We start from the raw sequence: 14,388 nt of genomic DNA on the forward strand, positions 1-14,388 counted from the left end.
GGTACCTGACACTCCTGAATTCACTAAAACTGGGAAGTCAGCACTTGTCATCTCATTTGTACAGGTGGGGGATGCCAGAGGCTGAGTGAGCAGCGCTCCTGGCAGGGAGATGTGTCTGCTCCCCGCCTGAGAGCCTGGGGAGGGCTGTGCAGGCAGCCTGTGCCTGCTGCATTTCCTGGCTGTGCTGACAGTGAGATTCGTCTGGAGCATGGCCTTGGCGTGAATTTGGGATGCAGAGCTGGTAGGTACAAAGAGACCTTTTCACTGTCACAAAGGACTTTAAAGGGAGAGCAGAGTCTCACATCTCCAGAGACTTGGGCTAATCCATAGTCTTTGAAACGTTTTCACAAAATAAAGGCTCTTTGCATGATGCACCTTAGGCTCACAAGCACGAGGTACTAACACTGTGGGATCTTGTATCAAACTTCCTCTAAATATGGTAATAGAAATTTACCTTTTTCAGATCTCCTTCCACTACTTTTCTCATTTAAATTTCTTGTCACTGAAGATTTTCTCCATAGTTCTAGGAACCAAAATTCAATGGCGTAAACTTGACAATTTTTTTGTTATTTGAAGGATTTTAAATGACACGGAAGGTGTCACATGGCATTGCATAAGTTGTTTTTCTGATGGTTACATTGATATTAGACCAAACAAAAGCAGAATAATTCTTAGAGATGTAGCTGAAACTAGTGATAGGTATTATCATATACTGCTAACAGTATTAACAGTGTTCTAAAGTGTTGGCAGTGGTTTAATGTGCTTATAATACAATTTTGAAACACAATTTTGTTTATTATGTAGGAAGTTAAGTAATTTGCCAAAGGGTAATTAAGTCTGTCAGGGTAGATGCTAGATATACTCTGCATTATCTTACAGCAAATAGTTTGCCTAAAAAATGTCACCTCAGTGTATTTATTCAGGCTCACTTTAATTTAAAAATTCATCTACTATTTCTTTATTCTTCGTCATTATTTGTATTTTTGAAAAAAACATATTATTGTTAGGGTTTATTTCATTCATAGATAGAGATTTTTATTATGGTTGGCTTCCCTTTATTCTGCCCTTGCATGCTTGTAAAAGTAAATTCATGTTTTTGCAGATGTCCCTTCAGTCTACATGAGGATGATTCTGTAGAAGTTTGAATTGTAAGTCTAAATAATAAATTCTTATTCTTAGAAAGGAAATAAAAAACCCCACGCAGTCTTAGCTTTTTTTTGCTGTTCTAGCACACAGCATTTATAGGACCACATAAGCCAACCCTGGCCCTTACAAGGTGTTTTGAACTGTTTGTGCCATTATGGTTCCAAATACTCAACAGGAATATTCTTCAGGAATAGGGAGTCTTTCAAGTTAAAAAAAAAAAAGAAGAAAGAAGCAATATGAAAGGTGAATAGGTGAATAGGGAGTCTTTCAAATTAAAAAAAAAAAAAAAGAAGAAAGAAGCAATATGAAAGGTGAATAGGTGAATAGGGAGTCTTTCAAATTAAAAAAAAAAAAAAGAAGAAAGAAGCAATATGAAAGGTGAATAGGTAAACAAACAAGCAAAAATATAATAATATAACTAATATCTGGAAACATTAGTACTTCTGAATTTCATCCTTTACTACTGATCTGAGGACATATAAAACCACAAAAACTGAATTACATTAGTTGAGTGACAGTCCTTTTCCCTGAGCTACATCAGTAAACAGCAGTGAAAGGAGGGAGCACACGCAAATAAGAAAGTTTAGTGTGTTCTCCTCTTCACGTGTGGTTTCTCTCTGCCTGAGGCATATCACTGCCACTTCCAGCAATGGAGGTAGGCTCTCTCTAATCACCTATGTCAGTTCTTTTTTCTACATGTTGTTAAGAAGAGACTGTTTTGCTGCTTTTCCCAAGGCCTAAATACACTTTAGTCCTATCATTTGAAGACATGGAATTGTGTTAAGTTAAAACAGTGTTAGAAGAGACAATTATAAGGAGTTTTCTGACAACATGGAAACATTCTGTTCATGTTTTACTTACCAGAGCTCCACTACTGAGGAGAATCATAAAGACAATGAAAGTCTCAAACCAGTTGTGTTCAACAATCCTGAAGCAGGTTTTTCTAAGGTTCCACCACTGCTTTCCTCTCCCTTCTTCTATACTTACTTGACAGCACTTGAACCTTCTTACACAGCCTTTAGAACATTTTATGTAATGACAGGAGGAAAAAAAAAGAGATTTTATTGAGTTGCATTAATTTTGGTTATGCATTCTGTTAATAATTTAATGCTATCTCTACTGTGCTATTTAGTAAAAACCCAATAGATTTTCACCTAGATGACCTTTTTCCTCAAAGAAAAAAAAATTGAGACAGTTGGAATTTACAGTTAAATGAACAAGTGAGAGGAATGCATTTCTCATTCATCAAGAAGTGCTCAATACAGTGCACACAAAAAGATAAAAGTCCATCCAATATGAAGCCAAATTACAGAATACAAAATAAGAGTTAAAATATAAAAACTCATCCAAATGTCAGGTAGGATGATGTAGTAAGATATGGGCAAATGATATTAAACTGTACCATCTTTTGTTCAGGATACTCAATTCCGGCAATGTTGCATTCATTGCATGAAAAAAATCTAAGCCTCTTATCTAAATTCTGGGCTTTTCAGTACCAGTTAATTTCTCTAACTTGTGCCCCTAATTTATTTTACACTTTTATGATTTAGCTGCTGACTTTTATGCAGAAAAATACTAGTAATAAATAACGGTATTTTCCATGACAAATCCTAGGCTGTTACAGTACTACCTTTTATAAGTTCAATGTAAATTTCTAAAGAATGATCTGTTATCATGTCCAGAAGTAATCCAACCTGACAATAGCATTTATTCTCTAATGCCTAAATCTAACTTTTGTTTACAGATACCAAAAGCGGCATTTGTATCCTGATATTATCATTTAAAAAAAATATTTCTTTCTCCACCTCCTTCACATGCACACATCCATAAGGCTTCTCCCAAAGAAATGCCATTGGAAAAACATTTATGACAAGATTGGGGTTTTATTGAATTGTGGGCCAATAGAAGGAAGAATGAAAGATGAAGGAGTCCACCAGGTTAGACTGTTCTTTCCCTAGGTGGCACGCAAGGCTCTTCCTTCTCCTTTTGCCAGTTTGTAGAAGGATCATTTAGCATTTTTCACAAGACCATCTAGGTGCAGTTTTCATTTATCACTAAACAGCTATTGTAGTAATGTATACTTTATAAAGCACTTAGATATCTGTGAAGAAACTTTTTGGATAGTGTGTTTATTATCTGTAACTAAACTCTGAAAGTACAGTAACATACTAAAATAAAATTTTCAATACTGCATTTTTCTTATTTTAAAAATAGAGATAAATTTCCAATAAAATGTTTTCTTAACTGTTTATCCAATACATAGTATAATTGTGGTATCAATTTCCATATAATGTATTATGGACTAAAAGTACTACTGCTAATAATCAGAGCTTAAACACAAACAAAAGGGTAATATAATTCATAAATCTTAATACTTAACTTACATAGAAAATGGTCCTGCAATTCCATTAATAATTATTACTAATGTTTTTCATCCAAATACCTTCTGTGAAGCAGGCCTCTGGCTCCTGGGCTTCTTCAGGTTCAGCTTCTGGTTGTTCTTCTGCAGGAAGTCCAATATCAACTGTGCTGCCTTCAGATGAACTAGATGAATTTAACTTCTGTAAAGGAAAGAAGCATCACAAATGAACAGTAAATAATTTAAAGGCAAATATTATTTGATTCTGAAATAAGTAAATTAGACAATGTTTTTGAATGTTCTAGAGTTCAACATAAGTTGTTGATAAACACCTGAGAAATTTATAGTCTGGTTTTCCTCCTGTACTGTATGAATCTATTAAATAGAAGGTGTATCAGTAACAGATCAGATTTCAAATAAAATTGTGCCTTAAACTGAAAAATGTGGGTAATGCTAAATCTGAGAAGATTTATGACCACAACAAGCCATAAGTCATAATGATCTCTTGACCTACATAGAAATAATGAAGCTTAAAAAATATACAGGAATTTGTAGTGTCTACTGAAAATCAGGTAAGAGTCTAAAAATAACTGCATAAATGAGGTGGGAGCTCAGAGGAATGAGGAAAAAAAGCAGAGAAGTCCATACTTCAGGGGTTAGTAAATCCAGATTAAAACTGCTGAAAGTCTAGCTCAGAGTGAGCCAGAATCTGCATACAATAAGGCTGAGATAGTTTAAGCCCGTAAAAAAATCAGATTGTGTTTTATCAACAAATTTTCAACAACATGATGAGCATAAAGACAGGGAGGCATAAGTTGGAAACCAAATTAAAAAAAAAAAAAATAAAAAAAGGCACTTAAGCTAATTCTCATCCTAAAAATCCCAAAACTTGTAACAAGCATTGTGCAGCTGGAGCCTGGTTGCAATCTATCTCTTTGGTATTGTGGCTAAAACTTGGGCAAAATTGTGAAGGAAATATATTTAAATATGTATGGCTAAACAAAATAATGAAACAACTGCAATATAGATCACTGAGTCTAACTATAAACTCAGCTCTGCCAAGACTACTATTAAACCATGTCCTCAGGTGAGGTGCCAAATCTTTTAAATACCTTCAGGTATGACAATTCAACCACTTCCTTGGGCAGCCTATTCCAGTGTTTGACAATCCTGTCAGTGGAGAATTTTTCCGCAATATCCAATCTAAACCTCCCCTAGGGCAACTTGAGGCCATTTCCTCATCCTGTCTCTTCTTACTTGGGAAAAGAGCCTGATCCCCACCTCACTGCAGCCTCCTCCCAGGTTCACCAGTGCTAGGTGGCAGCAGGCCTTTTGGTATTGAGGACAAAGCTCCCCAAACAGTTACAACAAAACTCCTATTAAAGCAGTGGCAGCAATACGTCAGAAGTGTCACAGTACTTTTTCAATGGGATAAAAGCAGGTAACAGCACATCAGCAGGCAGCTTTCCTAAGCTTTCCTAAACTGAGTCTATGTCTAAACAGGAGCAATTCTCCATTGGTCAGTCATAAACCAGCTGGTGTTTTTCTATTTGACTGTCTTCTCTGTGATGGGTTGGAAGACTGGACTGGACAGCATGAAGGTATTTGTGGAGAGTAGAAGATATGTCACTGATTTTTTATAAAGGATCTTTGTTTAAATGTTTTATTTTGAAATTCTTCATGCTGGGAGTTGTTCATAATGTGCTGAAAGAAATTTTAAGAGCCTTTACTGTAGCAGTGGTTCATAAGTATAAGTCAAATTAATTATAGACATTTTAGCTAATATTTAACAGGAAAATAATTATTAATGGTGCAGATATTAATTAGGAAATGGGAACAACACTGTCTCTGAAATAAGTTGCTGTGGGGAGGGGCTGTTTTGTACAGGTTTACTTTCTTGGAGAAGGATCCAAAATTTGCACTTAGCTTAACACTGGCTGAGAGCACTAGAGGGCTCTTACACACACTGAAAGCATAGTGATAAAGAATTCAGCTACCCTAAAATTTGGTGTCTGAAACAATGGTAGCAATACAACCGTGTGACAGAAGGGGGAAGATGAGCTATCCTGTAAAGAAACTGCATTGCAACCAAAATGGGAACTAGCTGGTTAAGGCTGAGGTTTCTCAAGTGAGAAAATTAACATTGTTAAGTGTCTGGAAGGGCAATTTTCTAATTTAATAAAATGGCAACAAAATAAGTCATTGAGGGTGTAGTTGTTTTGCAACTGTCACCTAATCAATTTCAATTATTTAGCTAAAATAGCCACATACAAAAAGTTATGTAATGGAATAGTTATAGCCTTAATATGCTTTTTTAAATTACAGTTCTCAAAAAGGCTTTATATCAATAGTCTGCTTTAGCATTCCTTTAGCAACAGTAGATATTTTCATCTGTTGGTACTTTTCAATTTTAACAACAAGTGAATTTGAATCATATGGGAGAGTCTGGTTAAGACTTGTTTTTAGGGGAATCTAGGTGTAGAAGAGCTGGCAATTTTAAAATTCAAAAGAATTCATATGTCTAAAGGAGTTACATAAACTATACATTTTCTGGTTTATATATGCTTTTTCAAGCGGCAGAGAGAAGATGTATCACACTCCTCATGGGACCCTTGTCACAGAAGGCAAACAAAAATTTCTAGTGGAATAACACTGCAGCTAAGGCACTGTCCCCTACAAGTTGTTATAACGACCTTGTGGACCATACATAGTTTTTATGGATTAGTTGAGTCTCCCATTACATGGCCTCTTATCCCCTCTAGGAGGCTATAATTCTTAACTCTTTCTCACACTTCTGTTCATCAAGAATTAGGTCCTCCTTTATACACTCATTTATGCCTATCTACAAAGAAATGTCAAAATAAATGATTAAGTATTGAATACACTGGTTTATAAGAAATAAAACAAAAAAACCCTAAACAATCAAACAAAATCCCACATAACAAAGACCCTCAAAAGATCAGAGAGAAATGCAAAAAATATCTGAATACCTCTTTGCTTTCTTCCAGGTCTGATTCACTACTAAATTCTTCTGTGTTTAAATTTTCAAAGTCGGATTCACCCACAGCAATGGGCACTGTCACAGTGAGGCTTGGGTTGTTTATGAATGACATGTAATCACTCTCATCAATTATGTATTTTTCCACACTGCTGCCTGTGCCTATACCACTGGTGGTTCCATTTGCATCTTTAATATAATCATGGTCCTTGCTTAGTTCCACGGTTGTATGGTTAGAAATACAGCTGTTTTTGTTGTTTAAATCTTCAAGTGGCTTGATTTCATCTAAAGCTTTCTGTTTTTTAACAAAAGCTTTTTGGATGAATTCACGTGCTTTTCTCTTCACATAATCTATGCCTTTCTGCATTCTTGCCACAGCAATCTGAAGATTGTTCATTTCATTATCATCGTCTGTCACAGCAAGGTTGTCTGCACTAAATGAGCTCAAGAGCAAGGCCAAAAATAGGTTCAGTACCTGAAGAAAGATTTTTAAAAAGATGTTCTAAGATACTTCATTTTAAAAAGTAACATTTATTTTATTAAAAAATGTCCTATTATTGACATCAAAGACTGAAATCCCAATAATTCACCATAACCAAAAAAGTACCCTCAAATTTTTTTCTCTTCTCTGTAAAAACCAAGCTTATTTCATTAGCTCAGGTCCTGCTCACTATTCAAAAATATTTGTACGACTGACTAATATCTGTAAATGTGTCTTTAATTCCCCACAGTTTGTAAATATTTTGGTGTCAAAGCTTATAATCTAAAAATGGAGCTATCAGATTTACTGTTCAGCACCATTAAAAAGTTTCATTTATCCCATCCCACAACAGAAATTAGATTATTCAGGTGACTAATCATATGGCATAAATAATAAAAAAATCCCCACCAAATGGTCTATAAAGAGCCCATAAACTAAAATTATTTGGAGCACAAAATATTTTCATAGGGCCAAAAGAGAAATTAGTCACATTCTTAAGTGCCCACTTGGACATTCTTAGGATTTTGACATGGCAGAATATTTTCTTCTCTATCCAAAAAAGCTCTTAAGGTTAACTTTAAGCATTTCTTGAAACCACCTGCTTAAGTGCTTTGTTGAAGAAGATCCAGAGCACTTAGTTCACTTCAGGACTGAGACCACTCTCTTGCCAAATGATTTTTTGTTAACACTTGGATTACATACCACCAGGTTTCCAATCACCATGACCATCATGAAGACTGTAAGGCACATGGCTTGGCCTGCAACCTCCATGCAGTCCCACATGGTTTCTATCCATTCTCCACACAGCACTCGGAATACAATCAGGAAAGAGTGGAAGAAATCTTGCATGTGCCAGCGAGGGAGCACACAGTCACTTGCAATTTTGCATACACATTCCTTGTAGTTTTTTCCAAAGAGCTGCATCCCAACCACAGCGAAAATGAACACAATGATGGCCAGCACCAGGGTCAGATTCCCCAGAGCTCCCACAGAATTACCAATGATTTTTATCAACATATTTAGTGTTGGCCAGGATTTTGCCAATTTGAAAACTCGTAACTGGAAGGAAAGAAAAATATTGTTAGGAGAACCAGAAAGACACAAGGCTATTTTAAAGTTAATTTGTGGAAGGATATTGCTGCAAAATATGCCTTTAGTTGGATTGTTCAGAGGGTATCATCTTGTCTAAAAGCATGAAGATGGAAGTTTCACTCAAGAAAAATTTGTAAAATTGTAATTTGATATTCTCAAAGCATAGCTTTTACTGAAGGCCAAAGAAGCTACTGATTTGAATTTAAAATCTAGGGTTCACCTGTCAAAATAATCTGGACAACTTTTAAACTAGTATTTGTAGAGATCTGTTCCTGTGATGCCAATCAGAGCATAATACCTCTAGTGAGTCAATTTATTTCTGCATAGTGGGATGTTTAAAGTGTGTATATACAATGGATACATTGGAAATAGGCCCAGGGCATCTACTGCTATCTGTTTGGATCTCTATCAATTTCCACTGAAGAAAGTAAGATACCACAATTAGTAAGGATTTGTGCTAGTGAAACTGCCCTCGGGATCAGTATCATGGCAAACATCAAGCAAATTTTTAAGACAAAAATATTTTTTTTTAATGAAGCCACATTGAAAAATCAGTACAATTGAAGTATATTTACCAATCTGAATGATCGAAGAACAGATAGTCCTTCCACATCCGCAAGACCAAGTTCAACCAAGCTAAGGGTTACAATAAAGCCATCAAAAATATTCCAGCCTTCCTGGAAATAATAGTAAGGATCCATTGCAATTATCTTGAGAAACATTTCTGCTGTGAAGATTCCAGTGAAGACCTGAGTTCAAAGGGCAATTTGTTATTTCAAGGTGAAATATACTACTCCAGATCTAGTTTAATTCAAGCTATGTTTTATCCAAAAGCAATACTTAAAAATAGTTACATTTACTGTAGTGATTTATTATGCCCACCTTCCCTTAACAAGTGTCAGAAAATCAGGTAATTTTTCTATTAATTAAATTTTGTACTAAGTAAATTACATAAACTTCTGTTTTATAACATTTGAAATCCAATTTCAACTTTCTAAGGATATGGACTTTATCATGTGCAGTGCAAACAATGTCCCAAATTTGATTTTCAGAACATAAACCAGAATGCTTTCCAAGAAATTATATGGTATAGCTCTTTCTTGGTGTAAGAATTACAAATTAGGCCAAATCTAAGACTACAGGGGGGCAGCTTCTTGCCTGCTATGATCTGCCTATAATTCAGTGCAACAGAGCTGTGATTATTTATACCAGATGAATAAATGGAATATTATAAATGGTATATTATAATGTACCTCAGTTGATACAGCAACTAAGATACATGATGATGTGCTGAGATACAACAATTTCCTGAAGCTGAGTAACTTCTACCTAGGCGTGCCCAGAAGTAGCAGCAAAGTTGGTTGGCTTAAACACTTCAATATCAGAAATAAAAGAGTAATTAAGAATGCATTTTAAACAAAGTGCTGCTGGTAGTGGTTTCTCATAATGAGTTTCTTTGCTGAATGAAGTAGGAATTATATTTAAGACCCACCAAAGTAATAAACCTGGGTAGCTTTGAGAAAAGTCTTGGGAGAATTTCTTCAAGGATAGGAATGTACTAAAGTCACTGTTAAAAACTGCTTGAGCCCTGCTCTGACTGGTTTTCTGGTTTTTTTTTTTTTGTTTTTGTTTTTTTTTTTTTGTTTTGTTTTGTTTTGTTTTGTTTTTTTTCTGGTTTTGATAACCCATTTTTCAGCAAGCTGAAAAGAAAATAGGACAGCTAAAGAGAATAATCTAAGTGGGATAATCAGGAAACAGGAAAGAACTCTGACTTGCTCTGCCTAGGAACACCAATACTCAAGATAGTTATAGTCTTTAAATACACTCTAGATACAAACACCAGAGAGGGAAAGGTTACCAAGTTCTAAGATACAGGATTGGAACCCCTGAGAAAGACATAGGAATGATACAGTTTGAAATGCTGACAGGTTCCTAACAATCAGAACTGCACAAGAAGCTTTAAAGTGGAGCAGGCAACCTCCGAGATCCTCTCTGCTGCAGAAGGGATTTATGTCAGGGAGCCTAAAATTGGAAGAATGTGGTGTTTATAGACAGGTTCTCTTTGTAGTCAGAGGTACACCAAGATTTATAGGAAATTTTCGTGGTTGGAAAACAAACCTATAAAATGCTACAACACAAGATTTTACATTTTATTAGGAAACAAAGGTTCAGCATTTCCCTTATATTATGTGAAAATCAGCTGTAGAATTTTCTATTAATTCTCCCCCCTAAATTATATGGTTATTTACATGAACTATTTGTTCCTCATTACAAAACAAGGATTATTAAAAATCACATTGTAAGAAATCAATTCTTAAAGAAGAAGATAAAGTAGGACTGTAGCTGCAGATACTTCTATGATCAAACCTGTCAGTTCAAAAGCAGGAGAGCTACAAAAATTAACTCATGAAATCTTTAATAATTTATCTTTTTGAGGCAGAGAGAAAGGGAGAAAATACAGCTGACAACCTGAGGAAAATACATCTTACTAATTATCAGAGGACAAAACCAATAAAAAATAGGAGAGGAAAAAGTACTGTGGGATATTTTTTTACATAAAACATAGAAAGAAAACAATCCACTTATCCATATAAAAAGACTTTTGCACAAGAAAATTCTAGAAATGCTTTTAAAGGGATCTTTTAGCTATTGTAAGTTTCTGCTCAGGAAATAGCAATTAAAAACACATTCATAATTTAAAGATTTATATTGTATTGATTGAAAAATTAACACTGCATTTATTTGCATAGTGTCTGTTTCATGGAAACAATGCATTTCCTGGTTTAGTAGTTACACAAATCAAACTCTGCTTAAGATGGACTTTACTTAATGTAGCATTGGAGCCAATTTTTAAATTTTTAATTTGATTTTGCAGAACACAGCAGTATATTGATTTTACAGTATCCTAAGCTACATGAGTAAGGGCTGACAGTCAAATTTCCAAAAATGTTCTGATACTTATATCTGAAGGTCAGTAAATATCCAAAAAGCTGTTAAAACCTTTTCTTTCAGTTATTACAGGCATATTTCCTTCCAAATCATGACTGTAAAACCCCAACAAACTTACCAGATTTCCAACTGAAAGTACATTATTGAATTCGCTGGTCATTGGATAATGTTCCATAGCCATAAAGAGTGTATTTAAAACAATGCAAATTGTAATAGCCAGGTCAACAAATGGGTCCATTACCACTAAGTTGACAATATGCTTAACTTTCAACCAATGTGGACTGCAGTCCCAGATCAAGAAAATATTTGCAAATTTATACCAACACGGTGGGCATTTTTGTCTCGATTCTTCAAGTTCTGTGGGGAAAAGAAAGTTTATACATATAACTATGTGATTTCTCTAACATTCCTCATTCCAATGTGAATTGTACCAGTCAAGTGTTCAGTCTGTAGTGGCACTGATTAACCTCCTTAAAGCCCCCATTCCACTGGGCTTTTAAGGAAAGCCTTTAAAAATTGCTATTGAATATATTTGCTATGTTCAAAGCTTATCTGTCAAGCACAATTTCTTTGTATTAGAATCACTATGCCAATTAGTATCAATTTATGCATCGGTTTGTAATATGTATTTAATTTTTCCCTGATCACGCTTCAGCTTGTTTCTCCCACCTACTGTTCAAGTATGTAAATATTTTTATTCTGAAATTTGTAGCGTTTAAGTGAAAATATTCATTCTGAATTCAAGAAAAAAATAATTTTGATCACCTAGAATAGCTTTACAGAATGACTGAAATTAAATATAACTGCAAAAATGCTTATATATTTTAACAATAGTTGCATATGTTTGAAAAATGTTCAGTGGCTTTTTTGTGTCCAATAATACATTTTTAATTACTATGCGTAAGTACCCACTCAGTTATGACCATGCACATGAGTTAGATGGCAACAAAACAATGAGATAGAAATGCTTCCTTATGTAATAACTTTAATGCTTAGTTATGTAATAACCCTAATAAATAAAAAGCTTTGAAATTACTGGTAAATATATGTCAGTTTGTTGGATGTTATCTGTACTTTAGCTATTTTAAATCTGTTTTCAAGTTTCAACTCAAACTTTTAGAAATCTATGTGAAAAGCAGGATTAAATATTAAGCTATGCATAGCACACACCTTCCACAGTGTTTGTGAGGATGCTAGCAATACTCATGGCTCTTTCCCTTAAAGCTGGATCTTCCAGGAAGTCCATAGAAACATGAAAAGAACCTGATATTCTCTTCCTCATTTCTGGTTCTGTCGTGGTGCCCTATACAGAGAATGACAGTAGGTGAGACCACGTTGAAGAAACAACCAGATAAGCAAATACTACATAAGCCTGTTAGTAGTGTCTTAGCTTGGACACGTGCTCCGTGCACTTCATATTTTATCATGTCAGACTTTTATTACTTTTTAGTACCTTTTAAATAATTTTAGAATTCCATTAGCTCACAGGTACCTGCAGTTAAAGATTGAGAAAGAGTTTATTGACTCAATTTTTGCATTTTTTTAAGATATGAAAAGTCTTTAAACATTTGAACAAATTTAAACAAATGGAAAAGGGTTGAGTTCAAAATATTGCACAAAATTTTGCAAACTGTAATTTTTTTTCCTTGTTCCTGTTGACAGAATATTCTGGGGTTTTCAACATAATAGTCTTTTCTCCTAATCAAACTGTAGCAAGTAAGAAAAGTCTGACTTCTTCATGCTTCCTCATGCTAGTATTTTTTAGCAGTCTGAATAGACAAATTTGAACTAAGCAAGAAAGTTTTTGGAGACATTTTCTCTTACCTTTGTATGGTAAGAGAATGGCAGCAATATGTGCTGCCAATATGTTCACGCAGCCATTTGCATTTTAGAAGTATGTATTAAGCTTTGATCTTCCAATGAACTATTTGTTGTCTATACTACAATACTCCACCAGAAATGGATGGAAAATATATAAGAATGAGAAATAAATGGTAATAAGTAATTGACAACTTCCTTACATTTTTAACCAGGCTGATAAGGAAGAGTGATATCAAAATTAACTAATAATGCTAATTTTGATAGTGGTAATACAGCATTATATTGATTGCAGTTATAGAACATTTTTATATAATATTTTCCATTGTATGTCAACTACGATAGCTAGATGGACCTTTAGGTCAGCTAAAGGAAAGTATGGCACAGTAATACAGTGAAGCATAGCATTTTTATGAATGTGTAAGTTGTTATTCTATTACTTGGAAACTGTGACTTGCATTCGTTAGTTATGTGAATCTTTGTAAGTAAATGCTTAGCTTGCAAACCTATCTTAGCTGTTTTGTTTACTAAAGAGTTTACAAGATGCAGGAGCATTCATAGCTTGACCAACCAGGAAGCATTGCCAAGGGTTCCATTCTGTAGAAAACACTGGCTGGTGCAGTAAGAAAAGGCCACCATGCCTGAGCTATTTAAAACTTTCTTACATTGTCATCAGTAGCTGGTTTATCTATTATCACCTCTGGCAGAAGCTGTCCAACAGGCGATGTAGGAACAGATGGTCCACCAACCAGGGAAACCACCCCATTGCAATCCACGGTGCTGTGCATCTTCCCATTCACTGGAAACACTGCCAGCATCCTGGATGACCTACTGGCCTGGCTAATGTTACTGTTGCGCCGTTCACCGTGCCTGCGCGGCACAAAGAGAGAATCTCTTCTGCTGTCATTGTCTTCAAAAGTGCTGTGCTCATCATCAGCAAAGTCGTTTTCTGACCCTACATCCTTTGCTCGACCTCTGAAGCTGAAAAGACTTGTTCTGCTGTTGCGCCTTGGGGAAAACAGGGAGCCACGAATGCTCAGCAAAGACTGCAGGTAAATAAAATACGTGATTATTAGCTGAAATCCTCAAACTTAGCACTGTTATTAGATTAGCATTGGTTTTCTTTTTTTTCTTGGATAAGAGTAACCACATTATCCAGAAGCTACATGCTGCTGTGAAATTTTTGCATGTATTTCATTAGAGATATATTTTGCAGATAGAAGTGTCACTGTTCATGGATTCTTAAGACAAAACCAGTGCTGAACACTCCTTTTTACGCTGAAGTTGACAAGTAGATTAGTTGCATAATTCCCACCAAGAAAAAAAGGAAGTCCATACATGCACTTTTTTTCATGTATGAGGGATCTCACCCATAGTGAACAAACATTGCTTTGAACATCATTGAAACGAGGAAAATGTGAGGCTATCATAACAGAAAAATACTGTAGCATTTTTACAAGTCTAGGTAATATATAATCATGTTAAAAGGAACCCTACATAATCAATCAGAGGATATTTTGTTATGATTTTTAAATAATACTATTA

At 35.0% G+C, this 14,388-nt stretch overlaps 1 protein-coding gene across 7 annotated transcripts in view; it reads right to left on the minus strand.

Annotated features, from left to right (window-relative positions):
• LOC137477088 (sodium channel protein type 1 subunit alpha) overlaps positions 1-14,388 on the minus strand; it is a 91,642-nt gene that overhangs the window by 28,904 nt on the left and 48,350 nt on the right. For 4 of the 7 annotated variants that reach the window (XM_068195762.1, XM_068195756.1, XM_068195757.1 and 1 more), the window contains 8 exons: positions 13,509-13,889; positions 12,196-12,328; positions 11,144-11,382; positions 8,652-8,825; positions 7,687-8,043; positions 6,496-6,978; positions 3,590-3,707; positions 2,008-2,162 (listed from right to left, as the gene is read on the minus strand). In XM_068195762.1, the coding sequence (XP_068051863.1) occupies positions 2,008-2,162; positions 3,590-3,707; positions 6,496-6,978; positions 7,687-8,043; positions 8,652-8,825; positions 11,144-11,382; positions 12,196-12,328; positions 13,509-13,889 (2,040 nt within the window). The remainder of the gene's footprint in view (positions 1-2,007; positions 2,163-3,589; positions 3,708-6,495; positions 6,979-7,686; positions 8,044-8,651; positions 8,826-11,143; positions 11,383-12,195; positions 12,329-13,508; positions 13,890-14,388) is intronic. The other 3 variants (XM_068195763.1, XM_068195759.1, XM_068195760.1) reach the window with 1 other exon arrangement.

Source organism: Anomalospiza imberbis, chromosome 7 (assembly GCF_031753505.1).
Source record: "Anomalospiza imberbis isolate Cuckoo-Finch-1a 21T00152 chromosome 7, ASM3175350v1, whole genome shotgun sequence".
In the NCBI taxonomy this organism is placed as follows: Eukaryota; Metazoa; Chordata; class Aves; order Passeriformes; family Viduidae; genus Anomalospiza; species Anomalospiza imberbis.